Below are 26,785 nucleotides of genomic sequence, written 5' to 3' on the forward strand. Positions count from 1 at the left end.
TGTACTAGTCTGTTTTATATAAGGGACTTGAACATCTACAGATTTTGGCGTCCAGGGTCATCCTGAACCAACCTCCCACAGATACCAAGGGATGACTGTACAATGGTTTTTGAAGCCTGGCTTTGCCATTATCAACTGATTCTCCTTGGGCAAGTTACTTAAACTTTCTGAGACTTAGTTTTTTCATTTGTTTGTTTCCTATATGAATCTCAGGGTCTTGACTCCATTAGCTATCTTCAACTTCTCAGCGAGAAACAGAGTCCACCAAATCAATTGTTCTTTACAATGTTCCCCAGTCACATAAGACTGTATTTGATTGATGAGTTGAAAAACAGCTCACATATTTATTCATAAAGGATTTGGTCATGTCTTTAATCATTTAAAATCTAAGCCTAAAGTTTGGGTTCACACTATCATCTTGGGTTCTATTTTAGAAAATTGATTCTGAGTAACAGGATTGGTTAGGGCAGACTAAATTTGTGAAAGAATGGTTATCACAACAGAATATTCTTGAAGACACCAATAATTATTTTATTAACTTTGCTTACTGTTCATATTTATAAGACCTTGGGCTTCTGAACTGCATTTAAAAATACTGTTATTTCTAGTAAAAGTCTGAGGACATGAGAGATATATTTTGTTGTAATGTGCGAAGTAGATGTCAGGTAAGCCTTTCAAATTTATTTTATTTCCAGTTCGAATACTTCTGCAACCTCCTTTAAGAAAACTGTCTACAGAGAGTATGAAGCATATTTTCAGAAAGAAAAACCACGATCCACAACTTCAGGTAAGCCTGAAATATATTTTTCAATTTTAAAGATAAAGCTCTATGGATAATTTGATATTCATATATATCTAAAATATTCACTTAGTGATATTTTACAGAAATGTGTGTTTTTGTTATTTTGGCTAGGTAATTGGTAGAGCTCTTATTCATAGTATTGAGAATTGAGAAAAGCAAAGCATTAAGCCAGACTAGGGGCCCCTCTGAGCATGGGGCCCTGTGCAATTTCATGGGTCTCATGCCCATGAAGCCAGCTGTTTTTGACTGTGATTAAAAAAAAACTAAACTAAACTTCTAAGTGTTTGAATTTGTATTCACTCATCTAACAAACGATTATTGAACACCTGCTGTGGGTGCTCAATTGAACTAGGCACTATGGATGCCACACTGGACAAGAGAGACACATCTCCTGCCTTCCTGGAGCTTATGGTCTAGTTTAATGAGCACAGATGAGCCTTAGCAAATGATGATTTGCTGGGTCCCAAGACTCATTTAAAGGAACTGTATATGGCTGATTCTTTTGCATCTATCTTTCCCATCTCTTCTGTTTTATTTAGTGTGATGTATATAACAGCTATAATTTTTAGAGGAAAAAATCTCTTTTTTTCCTCACCTCTTTTTTAATTAAGGAAAGTAGGCTGAATGGATTTCTGGGATCGTAAATATGGTAAATATGGTAACATAGGTCACAGAACTGATAAAGGCCGTTAAGAGAAAACTTCCTCCAGTTAGGTCCCCTAGTCAGTAATTCAACTCATCCTTCCCCCCAACCAGGTGAAGACCTGTCATCTTCCCCAGACTCGTCCTTCTATCTCTTTTATTCATTCCATCTTGTTCTGCCTCCTCCTCAGATCTCCCTTTATCTTCAATCTTTCCTTAAATGGAGACTTCCCTTCCGTCAAAAATCCTCAACAATAAAACAGAACACAACTTATGTTCAAATTAAAATCCGGTCTCAAAAAAAAGTCTCCCCTTGACTCTGTCTGCCTTTTCTCCCCTTTCCTTCACTACCAATTTCCTGTGTGATTGGTACATTTCATTCTCTATCATATCAAATTACTCTCCTAAAAGGGGCCCCATGACCTCTTAGATGCCAGACCAATGGTTTCTTTCCAGTTATTTTCCCACTTGATATTACTAGGACATGTAATGCTCCCCCTTCTTGAAACTCTCTCTTTACCTTGTTTCCCTGGTGCCACTTCCCCTGCTAACGGAGATGGAATGGAAGTGAATGGAAGGTGAGGAAATGTAAGTAGGAGGAACTTACATAGATAACTCTTTCCTGAAACTTGGCTCCAAATGGGAGGAGAAATAGGGTAGTTCTGGGAGGGAATGATATTTAAGGATATTTAAGGATAAGGATAAGGTTTAAGGATATTTTAAGAGTTTTATTTAAAAAAGGACAGTGACTTAAAATATCTAAGTGCTCAAGGGAAGAATCCAATAGAAAAGGAGAGGATAAAAACATCTGAGGGAGAATAACTGATGGAGCCAGACTCAGAAGAAACAGGAAGTGATGTGATTCAAAGCTGGGTTGGATCAGCCTGAGGTGGAAGAGATACTAACCTTCATGGGGGGCTGGGTGGGGAGCCTGGCAAGGGACCAGGTGAGTAAGCTTTTATTAATAAGATTACTAATAAAATTAAGTTTGTCATTTTCGTCAGGAAATTAAAGGATCTCCTGTCCTCTACAGACTCTGTAGTCTATTCATTTTTATAGATCCAGCTTCAACCTTAGTATGTACAGTAGATATTTAAGAACTATTTAATTAAATTAAGTTGTGAGTGGGTAAAGGGAAGACGAGCTGGGAAACATATTCATTAGGCCTGGGAAAAGAGGAATTGGGCAGAGATTCAGAGCTCTCCTTTTTGTGACTTTTGCCAAGTTCACTGAATTTGAATGTGCTGTGTCAGCCATTGTGCTGAGTGCAGTAAGGGATAGAAGGACCAGTGCCAGCCTGCAGACTGCCTGTTAGGTCAGGTGTCCCCAACCCCCAGGCCACAGACTGGTACCAGTCTGTGGCCTGTTAGGAACCGGGCTGCACAGCAAGAGGTGAGCAGGGAGCCAGAGAAGTTTCATCTGTATTTACAGCCGCTCCCCATTGCTCACATTACCGCCTGAGTTCCGCCTCCTGTCAGATCATTAGGTTCTCATAGGAGCGCGAACCCTACTGTGAACTGCGCAGCGAGGGATCTAGGTTGCGCGCTGCTTATGAGAATCTAATGCCTGATGATCTGAGGTGGAGCTGAGGCGATGATGCTAGCGCTGGGGTGTGGCTGCAAATACCGATTATCAATAGCAGAGAGGTCTGACTGCCCAGAGACCATAATAAATCAATTTCCTGCAGACTCATATCAAAACCCTATCAGTGAGTGGCAAGTACAATTAAGCTGCATCTTACGAAGTAGACCGGACATAAGCAGCACACTTCAGGTGTCACTGTCTCCCAACACCCCCAGATGGGACCATCTAGTTGCAGGAAAACAAGCTCAGGGCTCCCACTGATTCTGCATTATGGTGAGTTGTATAATTATTTCAGTATATATTACAGTGTAATAATAATAGAAATAAAGTGCACAATAAATGTAATGCGCTTGAATCATCCCCAAACCATCCCCTGCCCTGGTCCGTGGAAAAACTGTCTTCCACAAAACCGGTCCCTGGTGCCAAAATGGTTGGGGACTGCCGTTTTAGGTGCTACAGAGGCATCAATCATTTTTTAAAATTAATTCTTATTGGAGTATGGTTGCTTTACAATGTTGTGTTAGCCTCCACTGCACAACTAAATGAATCAGCTATACACATACAGATAGCCCCTCCCTTTTGGACTTCCCTCCCATTTAGGTTACCACAGTTTATTAGGTAGAGTTCCCTGTGCTCATTTCTGAAGAGGAGAAGACTGTGACCAAAATCCTTGGAGCTGATTAATTTTGTAGTGATTTCCTGATTCAACCTCATAAGTTAGAAGTAGACCTTGATAGTTGATTTATGTTTAAGCCTGGTACACTTAAAGTATTACCTTTGTCAACCCCAGTGTATCTCATAACATATTTGTTTTATGTGAACTCTGAGGCATTTTAACATTCATTTTCATGCAACCTCTTCCTGAACTCCCAAAGTTGCTTCATTATGAACCTTGGAGCACAGGGGTGGTGTCTTATTCAGCTCTGTAACCCTATAATAATTGATACTAGGAGGCAAACCTGATGTAAAGGAAAAGTCTCAGATTTTTAATAAGATCTGGTGTGAACACTGCCACTGACTATGTGGCCTTCCCCATTCCATTGCCTAGTTCTGTGTTCTTTGTACCTTTTGCTTATTTCCTGCTCCACGCATCTGGTGGGTATGATTCTAGCCATGTGCCCCATTTCTGCAGCATGAGCCCAGAAGTTATTGTAATTACAGGTGGGGCTAAGGCTACAGGACTGGAGGTCTGATGAGATACCTGTCCAGTGAGGTTTGTGGACATGTGGACAGGCGGAGGGGCCAGGCTCATTTTCAGAAATCCTGTCTTGGGCTCTAAAATGGCTAGTTTTGAGTCTCTGTGTATTTTCCAGGAAGATTATGAAATGTTTGTCCCCAAAGGGGTTTTATATTAACAGCAACAATGGGCTTCCCTGTATTCTGCAAAACATTATTCACCTGAGAGCAGGGGATTGCATTAGCTGACCTCCTGTAGTCCTTTCCAACTCCAAAACTGCAAGAAATTGGGTACATGCTGTGCTAACTTCCTGGGATCTCAAGACAGGCTACTCCTTCCCCCAGTTTGGCTTTGGGCACTGAGGAGAGGGTGGAAAAGGTCTTAGGCCATCTGGCTAATGGAGGAACTAAACAGCAGCTCAAACAACGTTCAGCCATGTGTTTGCCTACATGCATGAAGGTATTTGGTTTGTATTTATAAGAACATCCCTTTGTTTTGCTTTAATTCTGAAGAAGCAGATAGGGAGGCTAAATAAATATTGCAAAGAACTCATTGCAGTAAGAGGTGAAATCACTTAGAAGACTTATTCTGGGCATCTGGCATTTGCAGCCGTGTGATGCCAACAAACAAATCGACCGAGCAAGGCAACCACGGCAACAAAATGCAGTGGACAACGTGACAGCAGTCAGCACCTGACTGGGCTCAGGGGCATTCTGGGCGGTGGGAGTAGCCAGTGGGGACTTCTGCTGGGAGCTAGGACTGAGGGTAGCAGCCAGAAGAGAGGGGTCAGCCAGTGGAGTCAGATGTGGCCAGGAGTCAAAAATGGTGTGGACGTTGGGACTGTTCCAGGAAAGTGGGGGATCTGACCCGCCCTGCAGAAGGTGCTAAAGAAAGCTTTGGTTCAAGAGTCCAGAGAACTGAGTTCTACACCCAGCAATGCCACCCAGTCACTCTCCGCACCCACTTCCCAGGCATTGTAACCATCTCTATAATGAGGATTAAACTATGTGGCCTCCATGGTCCTGTGCAGAGCTAACATAAGAACACACACAAAAAGCTTCAGGCACAAGGTCAATATAAACTCTAGGACTGGAGTTCAGTGAAAGGAATAAGTGGGTGGAAAGATAGGAGTTGGGGAAAGATAGGACCTCTATCTCAGAGATCACATTTTATCAATGCTAATAGGAAATTAGTGTTCTATTGCTGTAACACATTACCACAAACTTAGGGGCATAAAACAACACAAATGTATTATCTTAGCGCTCTTGAGGCCAGAAGTTCAAAATGAGTTTCACTGGGTTAAAATCAAGGTGTTCGTAGAGCTCTATTCCTTCTAGAGGCTCTAGGGGAGAATCGTTTCCTTGCCTTTTCCAGTTACTAGAAGCCACCTGCACTCATGGGCTCATGGCCCCTTCCTCCGTCTTCAAAGCCAGCAGGTAGCATCTTCCAATTGCTAACTCAGATACTCCTGCATCCCTTTTATGAGAGATTTTATGATTACATTGGGTCCACCTGGATAATCCAGGAAACTCTCCCCGTCTCAACATCTTTAACTTAATCACACCCACAGAATCCATTTTGCCATATAAGGTAGCATATCCATGGGTCCCAGGGATTAAGTCAGGGACATCTCTAGGAGGCCATTATCCTGCCTACCACACCCACCAAACAAAACCCTCCCACAACATCCTCCATTTCAGAGAATGGCACCCTCATCCACCCAGCCCTCCAAGCCAGAACCTCACCAGCCATCCATGCCAACTTGATCTCCCTCACCCTCCACTCCATGTTCAACCCATCAAGTCCTGACAACTTGATTTCCTAAATAGCTCTCTAATACGTTCTCTCCTTATTATCTCCATTGCCCTAACCTTAAACTAAGCCAAGTCACCAACATCTCTCTCCTGGAGCCTTCCATCTATTCTCTCAACATTCACTCTGGTTTCTCCCCAGATCACACTCCACAAATACAGCCAGAGGTTTAAAAACCAATATGTGGTTCATGTCACATCCCTGCTTCCAGATACTCTTAGGTTAAAACGCAAAAGTCTAAGAGGCCTACAAGGCCCTATGTGACTGGACCTCTGATCATGCCTTTGGCTTCACTTTCTGCCTATCTGTCTTACCTACTAAGCTCTACCTTCCCATGGCTGTCAGTTCTCTGAATAGGCCAAGTTTTCTGGCACCTCAGGGCCTTCGCACATGCTAAACCCACTCCCTGAAATGCCCTTGTGTATCCCTTTGCCTCTTTGCCTTTGGACTTCAGTTAATGCATCACTTCCTCAGGGAAGCATTTCCCAACCCTGATTACCTCCCTGCTTCTAAGATTAGACTAGATGCTTCTGTCAAATGCTCTGAAGAGAATCCTGTACTTTTCTTTCATAATATGAACCACAATTTGTAATTCAATATTTCTGTGATCATTTGTTAAAATCTGTCTTTCCTTCTATTTTCTAAGCTCTATGAAGGCAGGGGGTACATCTATTTTACTCACCATTGCAATTCTAACACCTAGGATAATGTGAGCACTCAATATTTGTTGAATGAATGAATAACTACAAGGTGGGGGGCTGCAATACCAAGAGGTGGCTAAAAGCTCAGTATCTAGAATCACACAGATTTAAGTTTAAATCATGGCTCTGCCTCTAATTAGCTGTATAATATTGGGCAAGATATTTAAATTCTCTGAGGCTCAGTTTCCTCATCTATAAAATAAAGATCTTACTATCTACCTTAAAGATGTATTGGGAGGTTTAATGAAAGGACTTAGAGTGCTCAAATATATCAAGAGGGACATTTATAATTATCGCCACTGCAAACAAATGCCAGTTGAACTCCATGACTACTGTAACTTCCCTTTCCTGTTCCTGTGATTCCTAATGGGCAGAAACCAACCCCATGAGAGCTTATGGATGGCTTGGAAGTGAGAACAGTCAATTGTCTGGAAGAGAGCCTTTGGTGACAGGTTCTCAAGCTTTGGAGGACATCAGAATCACTCAGGAGTACACATCTAAAATGCAGGTTCCCAAACCCCACCTCCAGAGACTCAGGTTCATTGAGGCTGAGATAGTATTTACTTGGGAGTCTGCCTTTTAGTTAGACCCTCACTGATTCTGATGCAGAGCATCCGAGGACTACACTTTGGGAAATTCTAATATATGATTCTTCAAAAACCTTACTCAAATATCAACTCTTCCCTTAACTCTGCAGACAGAACTGGTCCTTCATCCTCTCTGCTCCCGTAGCACTTGGCCCGTATCTCAGCAGTAGCTCCTACCGAATGTCTATCTCTGAACGAGCTTGTGATCTCCTTAAGGACAGGGACGGTGCCTTATTTACCCATGTGGCCCCAGAGCCTAGCACAGTGCCTGGGATGTAGTAAGTGAAACCTCACTCTTGATTTCTGCACCCTAACCTGCTCAACCCGCTGTGTCCCCATCAAAGTAACTGATAACATTATTTATCCAGTTGCTCAGATCAAAAACCTTGGTGTCATCCTTGACTTCTCTCTCTCAAGTGCCACATCCAACTCCTCAGCAAATTTGCTGGCTCTACTGTTGAAATGTCCAGAATCCAACCTCTTCTCCCCACTTCATTGCTACACCTGCTGGCCCAATACACTGTTGTCTCTCGTTTACACCACCTGTTCCGCTTCCACTCTTGTCACTACACAGAATATTTTGTACACAGCAGCTAGGATGAACTTTTTAAAATTATTTATTTATACAGCAGGTTCTTATAAGTTATCTATTTTATACATATTAGTGTATATATGTCAATCTCCCAATTCATCACACACACACACACACACACACACACACACACTTTCCCCCCTTGGTGTCCACACGTTTGTTCTCTACATCTGTGTCTCTATTTCTGCCCTGCCAACTGGTTCATCGGTACTGTTTTTCTAGATTCCACATATATGCATTAATATATGATATTTGTTTTTCTCTTTCTGCCTTACTCTGTATGACAGTCTCTAGGTCCATCCATGTCTCTACAAATGACCCAATTTCGTTCCTTTTCAGGGCTGAGTAATATTCCATTGTGTATATGTACCACATCTTCTTTATCCATTCATCTGTCAATGGACATTTAGGTTGTTTCCATGTCCTGGCTATTGTAAATAGTGCTGCAATGAACATTGGGGTGCGTGTGTCTATTTGAATTATGTTTTTCCCTGGGCATATGCCCAGTAGATTGAACTTTTAAAACATATCAGACCATGTCTCTCTGTTGCACAAAGCTCCAGTGATTTCCCATTTCACTTAGAAGAAAATCCAGAGTCCTTACCATGGCCCATAGAGGGTGATCTGCCCCCTCCACCCCCAACTTTTCTCACTCTGGCCACACTGTTTGTCTGACTGTTCTTTGGATACATCAAGCTCCTGCCTCAGGGACTTTGAATTTGCCTCAGGACCAGAGAACAGTCTGATCTGCTCCCTGACTTCGTTTAGGTCTCTGAGGTCTCCCCTTCAGAGAGATCTAAAGTAGCCAGTCACCTTTCTTACATTACCCTGTATAAATGAAAATGAACATCTTTCTTGACCCAAGATGGTAGTCTCCCCAGGAATGACAGTGGATCAGAATGGGGTGGACATGGTCAGAACTATTTCTCCTACTCTCTTAACTAGCTTTGGGCCCAAGCCAAGTGTTTCTACCTTCCCATCCTTATCTGCCTGCATGTAATATAGAGTTAATGAGCTGGCAAAGCCTTCTAGATTGAAGATAAACAGGTCAACCTCAGGACTGAGAGGAATGACGGCAATCACCCGTGGGGTTTTCTGCATGTTTTTCTTGCTTAGCAGCTCTATCTTGGTAATCCTGAACACAGACATATTTTAAATCCTTGTTTTCATAGGACTTCTCGGGCCTACTTTATATGCTGAAGTTGGAGACATCATGAAAGTTCACTTTAAGAATAAGGCAGACAAGCCCTTAAGCATCCATCCTCAAGGAATTAAGTACAGTAAATTCTCAGAAGGTAAGAGGAATTTAACATCCCTCTGACAAGGGAAAACTTACAACTCTTTACCACCTGTGTCAAACATTTTAAACCATATTGTTGACCAAGTTAGAGAAATCTCCTTTCCTGCAACTGGTAATTATAAAAGTTGCTGCCTTCGTAGATTTCAGAGAGGAAAATGAAAAAGTTCTGGGGTCATCTGGACCTCAGTTTTTTGGTAGGTTCTTGTTTTTTAATAGTTGGATGGGCAAGTTACCTAATCTTTATGAACTCCAATATGTTCCTCTGCAAAATGAGAATAATAATACATATATTGCAAGAGGGGTTAAGGCAGGGGTCTACATACTTTTCTGTGAAGAGCCAGTAAATATTTTGGGCTTTGTGAGCTATGGAATCTCTGTTGCAACTACTCAACTCTACTCTTTAGTACAAAAGCAGCCATAGATGATATGTAAATGGATGCACATGGCTGTGTCCCAATAAAACTTTATTTACAAAAACAGGCAGCTGACTGGATTTGGCTCATGAGACATAGTTCGAAATAGCAACATAGGACTAGCCTGGCACATAGATGGCACTTAATAAGTGATATTTGGTGGTGACAGTGGTAGTAGAAGTAGTATTAAAATTTTGGACATAGTGAAGTACTTAAGAACATAAGCTTTGAAGGCAGACTTAAATTCAAATTCCAGCTTTACAATTTCTGGTTCTATGACCTTAGCCTCTCTGAGCCTCAGTTTTCTCATCTATAAAATGAGAACGATTATAATTTTAACCCTTCACAAGATTACTTTGAGGATCAAATGAGATCACTTAAGGTAACAAACTAAACATGGTGCCTGGAACCTGGTAAGCCCTCAATAAGTAATGATAATGATGATGATGATAACAATGATGGTGAAGACCATGAAGATGGTGGTGATAAAAGCCACAGGATGGTAAGTACCCATGTTGATATTGTTCTGATTATTTCCATTATGTTGATGTTCAGACCACATTAAGCAGAGCAGAGTTCTGCTAGGAACTGATATAAGAAAATTATCCATATTGTAATAGATATTGGTATAATAACATTTAAAAATAAATTTTAACCCTTCATGATTCACAAATCTTCTTTTTCCCATGTGTTCCAGCCATTATACCTTTGAAGAGAGGAACTGGGTAGGAGAGTGGTTTACAATGTAGGTTCTGGAACTAGATGCCTGGTGCAAATCCTGGCTGAGACACTTATTAGCTGTGTGACTTTTGAAAAGTTACTTAACCTCTCTGTGCCTCATCTTTCTCATCTATAAAATGGGGATAGTAATTACACTTACCTCATATAGGTTTGTTGTCATGAAATATTAGAACAATGCGTGACATATAATAAGCACTTGATAAATATTAGCTATGATGGTAAAGGTAATTCTTCAATCAAAATGTGTTCAAATTCTAATGTTATATGTCAATTATATCTCAATTAAAAATTTTAAAATATGCTCAAATAATTTAATATTTATTTGACAATATAGGGATTAGAAAGTGACTTTTATATTTATTGTTTCCTATGTAAATTGTTATCAAACTCATTCTGACAACATATAAATGACTGATAATAAGTCAATGAACTAACCTCCCCAGGACAATTAGTATTATCACTCAATATTTGGCTTGAGGAAAAACAATGAAGTATTAACTGTAATTTCAGGCATCTTAAAAAGGCACTTTGGCAAGACTCTGGGTGAGGTAGCATGCAATGGCATAGTGACACAGTGAAGAATCACCTACTTATAAGGATTCCAGATGACTGCATCAGGAATTCAGCAACACAATGCACGAGGGGAGAACCCTCAGAATGTCCCATGCAGGTTCTCTTTCAGGTGTGGGAGGAGGTAAGCGTTGTGGACTTTGTATGCTAGCTAAGCTGTTTGCACAGGGAATGAACCTTGCAACAGTATCCCCCTTCCTTTACTGTTTATTTGTCCCTACACTCCCCTATGGCCAGAATCACTTATGAGCAATTGTTTAAAATGCTCCCACCACTCCCATTGGTCACTTGGTTATTGCCCCTGGTTTCATGAGTCTGAGAAAGGTAAGCACAGATTGATGGGGAAAGTCAAATGTTATCTTAGAAATGAGATGCAAATCTAGTAAACAGCTAAAGTGTCCTCTGCAGTGAAAAATAAAAATAAAAAATAAGACAAGGCTTCTTTTCATTTTCTCATGCCCTCTCTGAGAATAAAACATCTCCTCCTCCTTCATGTCTGACACTCATCCTCACCCATAGCCTCCTTCTATGGTTTGAACTATTTTTTCAGGAGTGGAAATAAATTAACTACATGCTGAGTCAGCTACAAGAGAATCCAGATTCCTTTATCTCAGAGGTAGATATTTGAGAGATGAATGGTGAGAGGTTGAAACAATATAAGTGTCTTGAGAGCAGACTCAATTCTTGCCTGTGTGGTTGCTTGATCTAATCAGTGAATGATCCAACCTAGACAGCAATCTTCCTTATCTGGGAATTAATCCTTGAGCCCCACTAAAGATTTGGAGACCTACTGTCATCAGCTAGAAGAAAAAGGTAGCCATGGAAAGAATGCTGGTTTTAGAGCCAGAATGACCTGGGTTTGAACCCTAAGTTTACCTAGAAAATTTCCTTTATCTCTAACTCTCGGTTTTATATCTATAAAATGGGGATAGCAATTCCTCCCATCTAAAGTTATTGCAAGGGTTAGTCATAATATATGTTAAGGTTTTTGGCACATAGTTGCACACAATAAGGAGAGTGTTATTGCTGTGGTTCTTTCATGGCTGTTTATATTGCAGGTATTAAATTTTGTTTCCAGAAGCTTAGATTGAATGAAGACCCTGGCTTTATATAGTGCTCATCATTTTATTTCCACTCAAATGAAATAAAACTCCACGATGGAATTTAGATGACAAAATGAACTAAAATTGCATAGAAAACTTCAGTTGTCCAGGAGGACATAACGAATGAGTTGTTTTGGATAAGAATGTTTTCCAGATAGTTTGAGGTTTCCTTCTTTAAGTGTAAGATACTTTCTTTTAATCACTTTGGATGCAAATCTTTCTAAATGTTGTACTTTCCCAGACTTCTTTTAAAACAGAAGAGTAAGGAGGAAAATTCGAATCCCTTTCTAAACCATTACTTCCACTCTACTTTGAGATTTTACAAAGATCCACAAATGTTAGAACTGCGTTCAGTCTAAGAGTAAACAAACTACATTACTGTCTCTGGTATTGTCTACAGGTAAAGAGTCTCTGGTATTGTCTACAGGTAAAGACCCTGAGCTTTCATTCATGGATTATGTAATATTTATTTTGGTTGTCCAGGAACCTTGTTGCTTTTTTAATTCTTGGCTATGCCTTAGTTAGGAGATAATTGGAAATCTGAGTCCTGGCAAGGAAAGATGTTACTGTATTTAGTGTGGAAGTCTCATGATGGCCTTCCATCCATAAACTGGAAGCATCTGACATAAATGCCAAGTTGTAGCATAGTGTTTCCAAATTACTTCCAGTTGCACCCCAACCCCAGGTGTACAGCGTTACATAGGGCAATGACGGGTAACCCTTTTGGCAGGATAGACAAACTGTGATTCATAAAAATGCTTACAAGAACATTCCTTTTAGAAATGTATTTAACAGGAATATGTTTTTAAACCAGTAAATAAAATATCTGCAGCTGTACTTAATCATTTTAAAACTTTTTATCACTAAAAGAATTTCAATTTGAGGCTAAAATTTTAGAAACTCTGTAGCCAGTACATGCTGAACTGTTTGATTATAATGCTACACCTTTGAGCAAATTTTGTTGTCCAGTAAGGTTTCTGAAGCTGTTTTGGTCCATTACCTTTAAAAGTTTGTTTCAGAGGGAATCTTAATATTATTCTTTGATTTATATTCTCACAATTTAAATGTGTGAGTTGCATTATGAGTACTATACAACGAAATTAGTTCTATAATATCCAGCTGTCTGCTGGTCAGCCAACTCTCCAAGTAATAAATAAATAAACAAGCAAGTAAATAAATAACTTTTCCATCAGAGATAGCTCTTTGCATCTAAGTGTTGCCAAATTCTCTATATGAAAAAATATTTTTTCAAAACATTCCAATGCTTGACATCATGTAGTCAATTACATTTTTCACTTTGCATCTGGGTATTTTGGGCTTATATAGATACTTCTTTGAGTATATGATAAATACCTGAAACAAATTGTAAGGGCTAACATAATAATTCTTGTAAATCTAAAAACTATGAACTCTCCTATGAAACAGACTTGCACGCCCTGTGCGATGAAACCAGGCTCTTCACAAAACATCAGCACTCTAATTTGCCCACTGCCTAAATGATAGCTTCTAGGATGTTGTAGAAGCTATAAGAATAAAGAATGTTCTGAATCTTTAAATGCACACTGAACTGTTCACTAAGTTTATTAAATGGAGGGGAAAAGAGCTGTCCAAGAAAATAAATAACAAGGGAGGATTTCATGAACAAGCACCCTAATGGGTGACGAAAGTGGCTCTTTATGTAACTTCCCTTTTCCAAAGCTTGTACGCACCATTTTACATTTGAAAAAAAAATACTCAGAGCCTCTTGGCAAATAATTAGCTCATCCTGACAAGGGTAAACAAATCACAGAGCTGACTATGGACTACGCAGGAAATGAACAGAATTGAAAAACTATGAAATAAAAGGCTGCCCTTGTATAAAGAATTTATTCTAGCGAGAAGCTAAACAAAGACTTTTTGTGCTCCAGCATAATAGTCTTTCCTGTCTATTTCTCATCTTTTCGGTTAAGAGTTTTAAACTTTTTGTTTTGATTACAAAGTCAAAATCAGATTTGCCAAAAATGTATTTCATAAATGCTTCCTCTAAGTAGCTATTTATATTTCATACCTCATGTTATATAGGTTGCAAAATCAAATATACAACATGCATGATTTATTGTAGATGAAAGGTGAAAGAAAATGCTTTGGAATGAAAAGAATTAAAGCATTGAAAAATTATCCCCAAACTGTCTCATTAGTAATCCTCACTCAGTATAATTACTCCATATGCAAATTTATTTGTTTCAATATGTTCACAATTAATCTTTTAGTAGTATAGTAACAATTAAAATCATTCATTCAATTATTTGAAAATTATCTTATGTGTTTTTATATATATTTCACTTATAATTCTCTATTTAAAAATTTTTGACTTTTATTTTATGTATTTTTTTATACAGCAGGTTCTTATTAGCCATCCATTTATACACGTCAGTGTGTACATGTCAATCCCAATCTCCCAAATCATCACATCACCACCCCCACCCCCATGCCGCTTTCCCCCCTTGGTGTTCATACATTTGTTCTCTACATCTGTGTCTCAATTTCTGCACTGCAAACCGGTTCATCTGTACCGTTTTTCTAAGTTCCACATATATGCGTTAATATACGATATTTGTTTTTCTCTTTCTGACTTGCTTCACTCTATAAGACAGTCTCTAGATCCATCCATGTCTCAACAAATGACCCAATTTCGTTCCTTTTTATGGCTGAGTAATATTCCATTATATATATGTACCACATCTTCTTTATCCATGCATCTGTTGATGGGCGTTTAGGTTGCTTCTATGACCTGGCTATTGTAAATAGTGCTACAATGAACATTGGGGTGCATGTGTCTTTTTTTTCAACTTTATTCTGTAAATTTATTTATTTATTTATGGGTACAATGGGTCTTCGTTGCTGTGCACAGGCTTTCTCTAGTTGTGGTGAATGGGGGCTACTCTTCACTGCAGTGCACGGGCTTCTCATTGCAGTGGCTTCTCTTGCTGTGGAGCACAGGATCTAGGCACACGGGCTTCAGTAGTTGTGGCACACAGGCTCAGTAGTTGTGGCACACGGGCTTAGTTGCTCCACGACATGTGGGATCTTCCCTGACCAGGGCTCGAACCCATGTCCTCTGCATTGGCAGGCAGATTCTTTACCACTGCGTCACCAGGGAAGTCCCACATGCCTCTTTTTGAACTATGGTTTTCTCTGGGTATATGCCCTGTAGTGAGATTGCTGGATCATATGGTAATTCTATTTTTAGTTTTTTAAGGAACCTCCATACTGTTCTCCATAGTGGCTGTATCAATTTACATTCCCACCAACAGTGCAAGAGGGCTCCCTTTTCTCCACGCCTTCTCCAGCATTTGTTGTTTGTAGATTTTCTGATGATGCCCATTCTAACCGGTGTGAGGTGATACCTCATTGTAGTTTTGATTTGCATTTCTCTAATAATTAGTGATGTTGAGCATCTTTTCATGTGCCTCTTGGCCATCTGTATGTCTTCTTTGGAGAAATGTCTATTTAGGTCTTCTGCCCAGTTTTGGATTGGGTTGTTTGTTTTTTTAATATTGAGCTGCATGAGCTATTTATATATTTTAGAGATTAATCCTTTGTCCGTTGATTCATTTGCAAATATTTTCTCCCATTCTGAGGATTGTCTTTTCGTCTTGTTTATGGTTTCCTTTGCTGTGCAAAAACTTTGAAGTTTCATTAGGTACCATTTGTTAATTTTTATTTCCATTACTCTAGGAGGTGGATCAAAAAAGATCTTGCTGTGATTTATGTCAAAGAGTGTTCTTCCTATGTTTTCTTCTAAGAGTTTTAGAGTGTCCGGTCTTACATTTAGATCTCTAATACATTTTGAGTTTATTTTTGTATATGGTGTTAGGGAGTGTTCTAATTTCATTCTTTTACCTGTAGCTGTCCAGTTTTCCCAGCACCACTTATTGAAGAGACTCTCTTTTCTCCATTGTATATCCTTGCCTCCTTTGTCACACATTAGTTGACCATAGGTGCGTGGGTTTATCTCTGGGCTTTCTATCTTGTTCCATTGATCTATGTCTCTGTTTTAGTGCCAGTACCACATTGTCTTGATTACTGTAGCTTTGTAGTATAGTCTGAAGTCAGGGAGTCTGATTCCTCCAGCTACATTTTTTTCCCTCAATACTGCTTTGGCTATTCGGGGTCTTTTGTGTCTCCATACAAATTTTAAGATTTTTTTTTTGTAGTTCTGTAAAAAATGCCATTGGTAATTTGATAGGGATTGCATTGAATCTGTAGATTGCTTTGAGTAGTATAGTCATTTTCACAATATTGATTCTTCCAATGCAGGAACATGGTATATCTCTCCATCTGTTGGTATCATCTTTAATTTCTTTCATCAGTATCTTATAGTTTTCTGCCTACAGGTCTTTTGTCTCCCTAGGTAGGTATATTCCTAGGTATTTTATTCTTTTTGTTGCAATGGTAAATGGGAGTGTATCCTTAATTTCTCTTTCAGATTTTTCATCATTAGTGTATAGGAATGCAAGAGATTTCTGTGCATTAATTTGTATCCTGCAACTTTACCAAATTCATTGATTAGCTCTAATAGTTTTCTGGTGGCATCTTTAGGATTCTCTATGTATAGTATCATGTCATCTGCAAACAGTGACAGTTTTACTTCTTCTCTTCCAATCTGTATTCCTTTTATTTCTTTTTCTTCTCTGATTGCCATAGGTAGGACTTCCAAAACTATGTTGAATAATAGTGGTGAGAGTGGACATCCTGGTCTTGTTCTTGATCTTAGAGTAAATGCTTTCAGTTTTTCACCATTGAGGATGATGTTTGCTGTGGGTTTGTCATATATGGCCTTTATTATGTTGAGGTAGGTTCCCTCTATGCCCACTTTCCAGAGAGTTTTTATCATAAATGGGTGTTGAATTTTGTCAAAATCCTTTTCTGCATCTATTGAGATGATCATATGATTTTTCTTCTTCAATTTGTTAATATGGTGTATCTCATTGATTGATTTGCATATATTGAAGAATCTTTGCATCCCTGGGATAAATCCCACTTGATCATGGTGTATGATCCTTTTAATGTGTTGTTGGATTCTGTTTGCTAGTATTTTGTTGAGGACTTTTTCATCTATAATCATCAGTGATATTGGTCTGTAATTTTCTTTTTTTGTAGAATCTTTGTCTGGTTTTGGTATCAGGGTGATGGTGGCCTCATAGAATGAGTTTGGGAGTGTTCCTTCCTCTGCAGTTTTTTGGAAGACTTTGAGAAGGATGGGTGTTAGCTCTTCTCTAGATGTTTGATAGATGTTTGATAGAATTCACCCGTGAAGCCATCCAGTCCTGGACTTTTGTTTGTTGGAAGATTGTTAATCACAGTTTCAAGTTCATTACTTGTGATTGGTCTGTTCATATTTTCATATTTTCTATTTCTTCCTCGTTCCTTGAAGGTTATACCTTTCTAAGAATTTGTCCATTTCTTCCAGGTTGTCCATTTTATTGGCATAGAGCTGCTTGTAGTAGTCTCTTAGGATGCCTTGTATTTCTGCGGTGTCTGCTGTAATTTCTCCTTTTTCATTTCTAATTTTATTGATTTAAGTTCTCTCCCTCTTTTTCTTGATGAGTATGGCTAATGGTTTATCAATTTTGTTTATCTTCTCAAGGAACCAGCTTTTAGTTTTATTGATCTTTACTATCGTTTTCTTTGTTTCTATTTCATTCATTTCTGCTCTGATCTTTATGATTTCTTTCCTGCTAACTTTGGGTTTTGTTTGTTCTTCTTTCTCTAGTTCCTTTAGGTGCAAGGTTAGATTGTTTATTTGAGATTTTTCTTGTTTCTTGAAGTAGGCTTGTATAGCTATAAACTTCCCTCTTAGAACTGCTTTGCTGCATCCCATAGGTTTTGGATCGTCATGTTTTCATTGTTATTTGTCTCTAGGTATTTTTTGATTTCCTCTTTGATTTCTTCAGTGATCTCTTGGTTATTTAGTAACATATTGTTTAGTCTCCATGTGTTTGCATTTTTTTTCCCCTGTAATTCATTTCTAATCCCATAGCGTTGTGGTCAGAAAAGATGCTTGATATGATTTCAACTTTTTTAATTTACTGAGGCTTGATTTGTGACCCAAGATGTGATCTATCCTAGAGAATGTTCCATGTGCGCTTGAGAAGAAAGTGTAATCTGCTGTTTTTGGATGGAATGTCCTATAAATATCAATTAAATCTATCTGGTCTATAGTGTCATTTAAAGCTTCTGTTTCCTTATTTATTTTCATTTTGGTTGATCTGTCCATAGGTCTAAGTGAGGTGTTAAAAGTCCCCAACTGTTATTGTGTTATTGTTGATTTCCTCTTTTATAGCTGTTAGCATTTACCTTATATACTGAGATGCTCCTATGTTGGGTACATATATACTTATAATTGTTATATCTTCTTCTTGGTTTGATCCCTTGATCATTGTGTAGTGTCCTTCCTTGTTTCTTGTTACATTCTTTATTTTAAAGTCTATTTTATCTGATATGAGTATTGCTACTCCAGCTTTCTTTTGATTTTCATTTACATGGAATATCTTCTTCCATCCCTTCACTTTCAGTCTGTATGTGTCCCTAGGACTGAAGTGGGTCTCTTGCAGACAGCATATATATGGGTATTGTTTTTGTATCCATTCAGCAAGCCTGTGTCTTTTGGTTGGACCATTTAATCCATTCATGTTAAGGTAATTATCGATATGTATGTTCCTATTACCATTTTCCTAATTGTTTTGGGTTTGTAGTTGTAGGTTATTTTCTTCTCTTGTGTTTCCCACTTAGAGAAGTTCCTTTAGCATTTGTTGTAGAGCTGGTTTGGTGGTGCTGAATTCTCTTAGCTTTTCCTTGTCTGTAAAGCTTTTGATTTCTCCATTGAATCTGAATGAGATCTTTGCTGGGTAGCGTCATCTTGGTTGTAGGTTCTTCCCTTTCATCACTTTAAGTATATCATGCCTCTCCCTTCTGGCTTGTAGAGTTTCTGCTGAGAAATCAGCTGTTAACCTTATGGGAGTTCCCTTGTGTGTTATATGTCATTTTTCCCTCACTGCTTTCAATAATTTTTGTCTTTAATTTTTGTCAATTTGATTACTATGTGTCTCGGCTTGTTTCTCCTTGGGTTTATCCTGTATGGGACTCTCTGCACTTCCTGGACTTGGGTGGCTATTTCCTTTCCCATGTTAGGGAAGTTTTCGACTATAATCTCTCCAAATATTTTCTCACGTCCTTTCTCTCTTCTCCTTCTGGTACCCCTATAATGCGAATGTTGTTGCATTTAATGTTGTCCCAGAAGTCTCTTAGGCTGTCTTCATTTCTTTTCATTCTTTTTTCTTTATTCTGTTCCACAGCAGTGAATCCCACCATTCTGTCTTCCAGGTCACTTATCCGTTCTTCTGCCTCAGTTATTCTGCTATTGATTCCTTCTAGTGTAGTTTTCATTTCAATTATTTTATTGTTCATCTCTGTTTGTTTGTTCTTTAATTCTTCTTGGTATTTGTTAAACATTTCTTGTATCTTCTTGATCTTTGCCTCCATTCTTTTTCCAAGGTCCTGTATCATCTTCACTATCATTATTCTGAATTCTTTTTCTGGAAGGTTGCCTATCTCCACTTCAGTTGGTTGTTTTTCTGGGATTTTATCTTGTTCCTTCATCTGGTACATAGCCCTCTGCCTTTTCATCTTGTCTGTCTTTCCGTGAATGTGGTTTTTGTTCCACAGGCTGCAGGATTGTAGTTCTTCTTGCCTCTTCTGTCTCTTTATCTTATGTTTAACTAACATGTGAATGTGAAATTCTCAGTAATTTACTCTGGTCAATGAGGTAGATATTAAAAACCACTATATGTTTAAATAAACCTGGATATGTAACACCATTTAAAATTAAATTTGATATAGTTGGATAATTGGTTACACTGCTATATCTAGCATGTGTTAGAGCCTCTTACATGATTCTTAGAAAATTATATTGGTTGCTCTCATTACAGTTGAACAATGTGTTCTGATTATGGCTTCTCCATTGAAGTGGCCCTAGAAGAAATCTAGAAGTGAAATCCATGACAACCAGTGCACCAGCATGTAATCTACTATTAACTGGGCTGTGAGCCCCTCAGGGTCTCAGGCTGTCTTCCTTACATTTGTGCCATGGCACCTAGCCCAGAGTCTGGAACATAGATGATGATGATGACAATCATTACTGAACTAAACTGAGGGACTGAGGACCAGATTGGAAAGTAAAGACCATGTGTTATTTTCCACCTGCTCTGAAATGTATTAATTTTCCCTGTGATTGTGAGCAGTTACCTGATCTTACTACCAGTTCTTACCCCCTTTAGAATAGATTCAGTCTTTCTCACGTGTATTAAGAGAAATTAAGAACACAAGATAAATCATATCAGAAGTATGAAGTTCATTTCTTCATAAATGAAAGAGGTTATGTTAATTTAAAAATGGCTTGGGGGGCTTCCCTGGTGGCGCAGTGGTTGAGAGTCCGCCTGCCGATGCAGGGGACACGGGTTCGTGCCCCAGTCCGGGAAGATCCCACATGCTGCAGAGCGGCTGGGCCCGTGAGCCATGGCCGCTGAGCCTGCAGAGCCTGTGCTCCGCAACGGGAGAGGCCACAGCAGTGAGAGGGCCGCGTACCACCAAAAAAAATAAAATAAAATAAAAATAAATAAGTAAGTAAGTAAGTAAGTAAATAAAAATGGCTTGGAAAGGAAATAGCCAAAATACTAAAGTATATCAGCACAGGTTGCCACAGCATTGGTTAGGTGCCAGACGTTTTACATATATTTTTCAGTCCTCAGAACCCATCAAAATGATAATATTGTTGCTAGAAAATGATTATATTATCTTAAGTTATGAATGAGAAAATTGAGGCTGAAAGGGAAGTTAAGAAATTTTCCCAAATTCACACAGTTAGCAGGTGGTACAACCAAGAAATTTCAATTCTTGCCCGCAAACTCATGTACTTTCTCCCACAGTCCAGCAGAAGAAAGTATCATTAATCATACAATTTCATAAATATTTTAATTATAGTATCATCACAATTTTTAATTAAATATTTGTGAAATTAGATGATATATATCAGAGATCAGGGAATGAGTAAACTGACCTATAGGATATGTTTATCCAGAGAAAGAGGAAGAACTTCAAAAGTTCTCTCTCACCCTACAAAGAATATCGCATTTTGTCCTTTTGAGAGCTTATGAATGCCATTTGCTACTATAGGAATTTCCTATAGTAGAATCACAGTTGGAACAGTGGAAGTATTATGTCCAGAAACATCATTTTTTAACTTCATGAGATCACAAAGCATGAAGCATTGAATAAGGGTCATCATGCTTGATTCAACATAGCTTTAGTCAACAACTTGCCATGAGAATTTCAGTCAACAGACAAGGTTTAACCTGAGAGGGCAGATCTCCTTATCAGTCCTGTTTGTGTTTTGCTACCAAAGCTATTTTGCAACTTTCCAGTGATAATTCATTGTGTTTATTAGCAGAGACTCTTCCTCATAAACTCTTTTTTCTTTTTGACTTAGACTGGAATAATATTATTATTCACAGGAAGTTATTTCAGCTTTTAACATTTCTCAGCTCCTGATAATTTTAACACTCAAATCCTTTTTATCAATGGAGTGAAAGTTCAGCCTATTAAATATTGGTTATCAGTGTCAAAAGGATATCTTTTGCGGGGGAAAAAAAGATACAACAAAGTCCCGTGTTAAGCTTTTCACTAGCACAAGGGTCACAAACTTAGATGCCTACAGAAGCTAGGAGGGTAATTCAATGAAAAACTTAGTCCAGTAGGGACTGGTGATCAGATAGTTAGTGTCCTATCTGAAGGGGGCAGCCAAAACTCAGATCCAGCCAAATTCTCTGCAGGAATTTGATCCAGTGTCACCAGATCTCCAGGTTTTTATTTGTTGTTGTTGTTATTCTTTAAGAGAAACCAGCAACCTGATTCTTATATAATATCTCCATATTGTTAATGTTGGCATTTAATATGTTTTAATGGCATGCAATTCTAACAAACATACACATAAGTTTAGACTTTATGACCTTGCTTCTAGACCATAGGACCTTAAATCTTAAGAGTTCAATAAACATTCATTGAGCACCTTCTCCATGCTAGGTACTGTGAAAGGCACCAGAGATACTAAGACAAATACAATCCAGCACCTGTCTTTGAGTCACTCATATTCTAGTGACAGAAATGTGCATGGTACAAATAATTATTATCTAGTAGGAAGAAATAAAATTAATCATATAATCTCACACATATCAATACTTAATTATAAATTGTGGTGAGTGCTGTAAGAGAAAAAAAAAACAGCACAATCATAGATGAGGGAAGAAGTAAGCTTACACCTGACATCTGAAGGATGAGCACACATTTATCCAAAGGAAGAAAAGGAGGAAGAACACTCTAGGCAGAGGGGATAATATCTACAAAGACCCTGAGCTAGGATGTAACTTGGCATTTCTGGGAAACTAAAAGGAGACCCAAGTGTGAATGATACATAGTAAACAAGGGGAAAAGTCACACACCTTGAGAATGGAGAGAGAAGTAGGGGTAGATCATAAATGGACCTGTGGTCAATGTTAAGGATTTTGAGAACTAAGAGGCCATTGTCAGGATTTTAAGCAGGAAAATGGCAAAGTAAGATATGGGGTTTTAAGGGATCATTCTGTCTACAGGCTGGGAAATAGATTATGAGGGTCCTCTTATGCCAGAATCCCAGTGACCAGTTAACAGACTAATTCTGGAGTCTAGGCTTGTCCTAGAGTGATGCCTATAGAGATACAGAGAAGACTGCAAACTTGGAATATATTTTAGACATAGTAAATTCCTGTGGAGTACAAAATATGCATGACATAGAGATACAAATGGAGACGATACTGGATAGGTAGATTGGGCAAACTCATGAATAACTTCAGCTGCCATAGTAACAAACTTAGTCTTTATCCTGTGGGTGAGACAAAAGTTTGATGGAATGAGTTGACACAGTTGGATTTGTGTTGACCTAATAGTAACCTGATTCAGCCTCCTGTCTTCAGTAAAGACTTTATGGTCCATCCATAACTAGTCTTTTTTCCCCTATGCTCTAAGCTTAATCATCTACAAAAATTGGCAGCTTCTGAGGGTATTAAAGTCCATCTTTGTTTCCTATCTCTAAAGCAAATGAAATCATGACTACAATATTACTTCAAGTTTGGTTGTATTCTCTTCCATACACAGAATGGTGTCCTATGGAGAACATGTCAGTGAATCTAGATGTACATATTCAAATCTTCTATCTTATGACTTCCATACTCAGAACCTCATGTGATACAGCAATGCATGTTGCTGCAGCCTAAATGCCCCATTGCTGATGGATGCATATTCCTCGTTTCCCACTCCCATCTGGAGAGCCCAAATGTATGCCGATGCCATGCAAATTCACATGAGTGTTTCTGAGTGGAATAGATTTTCCTGATGATGTGCAATTAGACAAGGGTAGCTGACACTGCTACAGCATAAACTATTTCTTATAGAAATTCAGCATCTCAGAGTCTGGCTTTTGGACATGAGGGACCATATTTACCCTTTTGCTTAACAATTAGACAGGCAGACAAAATAACATGAAACAGTTTTCAGACATTGAACAATAGACAATGCAAGAGAATGATCCATGAGGGAATAACAAATGAGGTGAGCCCTCTGCCTGGAGAGAGTTTCCAGGGCACAGCACAATGAGGGTGAACCCAAACAGAGTCCAGCAGTCTCTTTGAGTTGAAGAAATAGAGTTTAGATTCTGGGTAGCCCATAGTATCTGGAACCTGTGATTTGTAGGGCAGAGTCCTAGAGAGAATGGTACAGCTACAGAGAAAGAGCTCTTGTGAATTCAGTGAGAGGTCCTGTCAAGTCTTCAACTAAGTACTAATATGCACATGTGTGAGGAAAGTATTAATGGTAAGGTAAATACCACCAAAAAGAAACAGACAGAACAATCCCTAGACCACACACAGGGTCAGGAATAGTGTATGTTCCCACCATCAAAAGTGGAAAGACCTAATAAATGGGTACTGGGTAGAATCACCAGAAGGAACAGAAGTTGGACAAAATTAGTCTAGACTATAGGCTGCTCAGGAGATGACAAAGCTTTAAAAATAAGACTTGAATGTATAAAATTGATTCCAAGTGTCTGAACTATGTGTCAGCATAAAATCCAATACTTGTTGCAAGAATGCAACAAAATCCCAAAACCAATATGTAAAACTCACAATGTTAATAAAAATTAATGTGTTCAAAAAATCAGGAGAATCATTACCCGTAATCAAGAAAAAAATCAATCAATAAAAACAGATCCAGAAAAAGAACATACACACACTACTATATATAAGATAGATTACCAACAAGGACCTACTGTATAGCACAGGGAATTCTACTCAATATTCTGGGATAACGTGTATGAGAAAAGAATCTAAAAAAGAATGAATATATGTATATGTATAACTGAATCACTCTGCTGCACACCTGAAACTAACACAACATTGTGAATCAACTACATTAAAATAAAATTTAAATTTAAAAAAAGAAATGATAGTACTAGCAAGCAAAGACATTAAGATAGCCCTTATAAATATTCTCCATATGTTCTAGAAGGTAGAGAAGAGTATGAGCATGATGAGGAGAGAGATGGAATGTTAAAAAAATAAATAAATAAATGGAACCTCTATAGATAAATACAATAGCTGAAATGGTAAGTACACTGGATGAGATTAACAGCACATTAGACACTGGAGAAGAAATATTGGAGAACATTAATACATAATGATAGAAACTATCCAAAATAAAACATGCAAATAAAATGACTGAACAAAATGAACAGAGCTTCAGTGAACTATGGGACAATATCAAGTGATCTGACATATGTGTACAGTTAACCCTTAAACAATGTGGGGATTGGGGCACCAACCCTCCACAGTCAAAAATCCATATGTAACTTTAGTCTGTCCTCTATATCTGTGGTTCTGCATCTGCAGATTCAACCAACCATGGATGGTGTAGTACGTATTTGTTGAAAACAAAACACGTATAAGTGTACCTGCACAGTTTAAACCATGTTGTTCAAGGGTAAACTGTAATTAGAATCCTAGAAAAGGAAGGGACAGAAAAAAAATATTCAAAGAAATAGTGGCTGAAAACTTTCAAACTGTGATGAAAACTATAAACCTACAAAGTTAGGAGGCTTGACAAAACCAAGAAGAAGAAACGTGAATAAAAGCACACCAAGGCACATCATAATCAAATTGCTGAAAACCAGTGATGAAGAGAAAATGTTAAAAAATAGTCAGAGGAAACAAGACATAGAGAGGGGGCTTCCCTGGTGGCTCAGTTGTTAAGAATCTGCCTGCCAATGCAGGGGACATGGGTTCGAGCCCTGGTCCGGGAAGATCCCACATGCCGTGGAGCAGCTAAGCCCGTGTGCACAACTACTGAGCCTGCGCTCTACAGCCCATGAGCCACAACTACTGGAGCCCATGCTCCGCAACAAAAGGCGCCACTGCAACGCGAAGCCCGTGCACTGCAACGAAGAGTAGTCCCTGCTCATCACAACTAGAGAAAGCCTACGTGCAGCAATGAAGACCCAATGCAGCTAAAAAATAAATTTAATTAATTAATTAATTTTAAAATAAAGTCACAGAGGAAAAAAATAGAATGATAGCAGATATCATTAGAAACAATGCGAGCCAGAAGATAGTTAGGGACATCTTTAAAGTACTGGGTGTGGGGGGATGGGGACAATCTGTCCACTTGACATTCTACACCAAGGAAAAATATCCTTTTAAAATGAAGGCAAAATAAAGACTGTTTTAGACATACAAAGCAGGAACAATTTCTCATTAGCAGACCAGGAAAAATAAATGTTAAAAGAAGTACTTTAGGCAGAAAAAGATTATATCAGAGAGATATTTGGGGCCACAAGAAGGGATAAAAATTCCAGAAATGGGTAAGTATGGAGTAATTTTTCTTCATTTTTAATCTCTGAAAAAGATAGCTGATTATCTAAACTGGAAAGCAAAAAATAATGACAGTTTATTATGGGGTATATTATACATGTAGAAGTGAAATGGATGACAACCATAGCACAAAGGCTGGGAGGGGGAAGATGGAAATATACTACTGCAAGTTTCTTATAATATAAGTAAAATGGTATAAGATTATTTGAAGGTAGACTATGATAAGTTAAAGTTGTATTTTGTAAGCTGAAGGGCATCGCCAATAAAACAAAGCAAAGCTAATAAACCAATAGTGGAGATAAAAGGAAACATAAAAAATACTCAATTAATCCAAAAGAAAGTAGGAAAGAAAAGAAAATAATGGATAAAAGCCAGATGGACAAATAGAAAACAATAGCAGAATGGTAGATTTAAACCCAACCATATTAATAATTATATTAAAAGCAAATGGGAAGAACACGAAAACTAAGAGATTTTAAGACTGAATAAAAAGCAACACCCAACTTTAAGGTGAACTCAAGAAATCCACTTTAAAGACAAAGATAAAAAGTAAAGGATTGGGGCTTCACTGGTGGCGCGGTGGTTGAGAGTCCACCTGCCGATGCAGGGGATGCGGGTTCGTGCCCCGGTCCAGGAAGATCCCATGTGCTGCGGAGCGGCTGGGCCCATGAGCCATGGCCGTTGAGCCTGCACGTCCGGGGCCTGTGCTCCGCAATGGGAGAGGCCACAACAGTGAGACGCCCGCGTACCGCAAAAAAAAAAAAAAAGGA

General features: G+C 38.6%; 1 protein-coding gene across 1 annotated transcript in view; it reads left to right on the plus strand.

The window, feature by feature from the left end:
- F5 (coagulation factor V) overlaps positions 1–26,785 on the plus strand; it is an 86,126-nt gene that overhangs the window by 3,358 nt on the left and 55,983 nt on the right. The window contains exons 2-3 of the mRNA XM_060142204.1: positions 696–787; positions 9,070–9,192. Coding sequence (XP_059998187.1) covers positions 696–787; positions 9,070–9,192 — 215 coding nt within the window. The remainder of the gene's footprint in view (positions 1–695; positions 788–9,069; positions 9,193–26,785) is intronic.

Source organism: Lagenorhynchus albirostris, chromosome 2, assembly GCF_949774975.1.
Source record: "Lagenorhynchus albirostris chromosome 2, mLagAlb1.1, whole genome shotgun sequence".
NCBI classification, from domain to species: Eukaryota; Metazoa; Chordata; class Mammalia; order Artiodactyla; family Delphinidae; genus Lagenorhynchus; species Lagenorhynchus albirostris.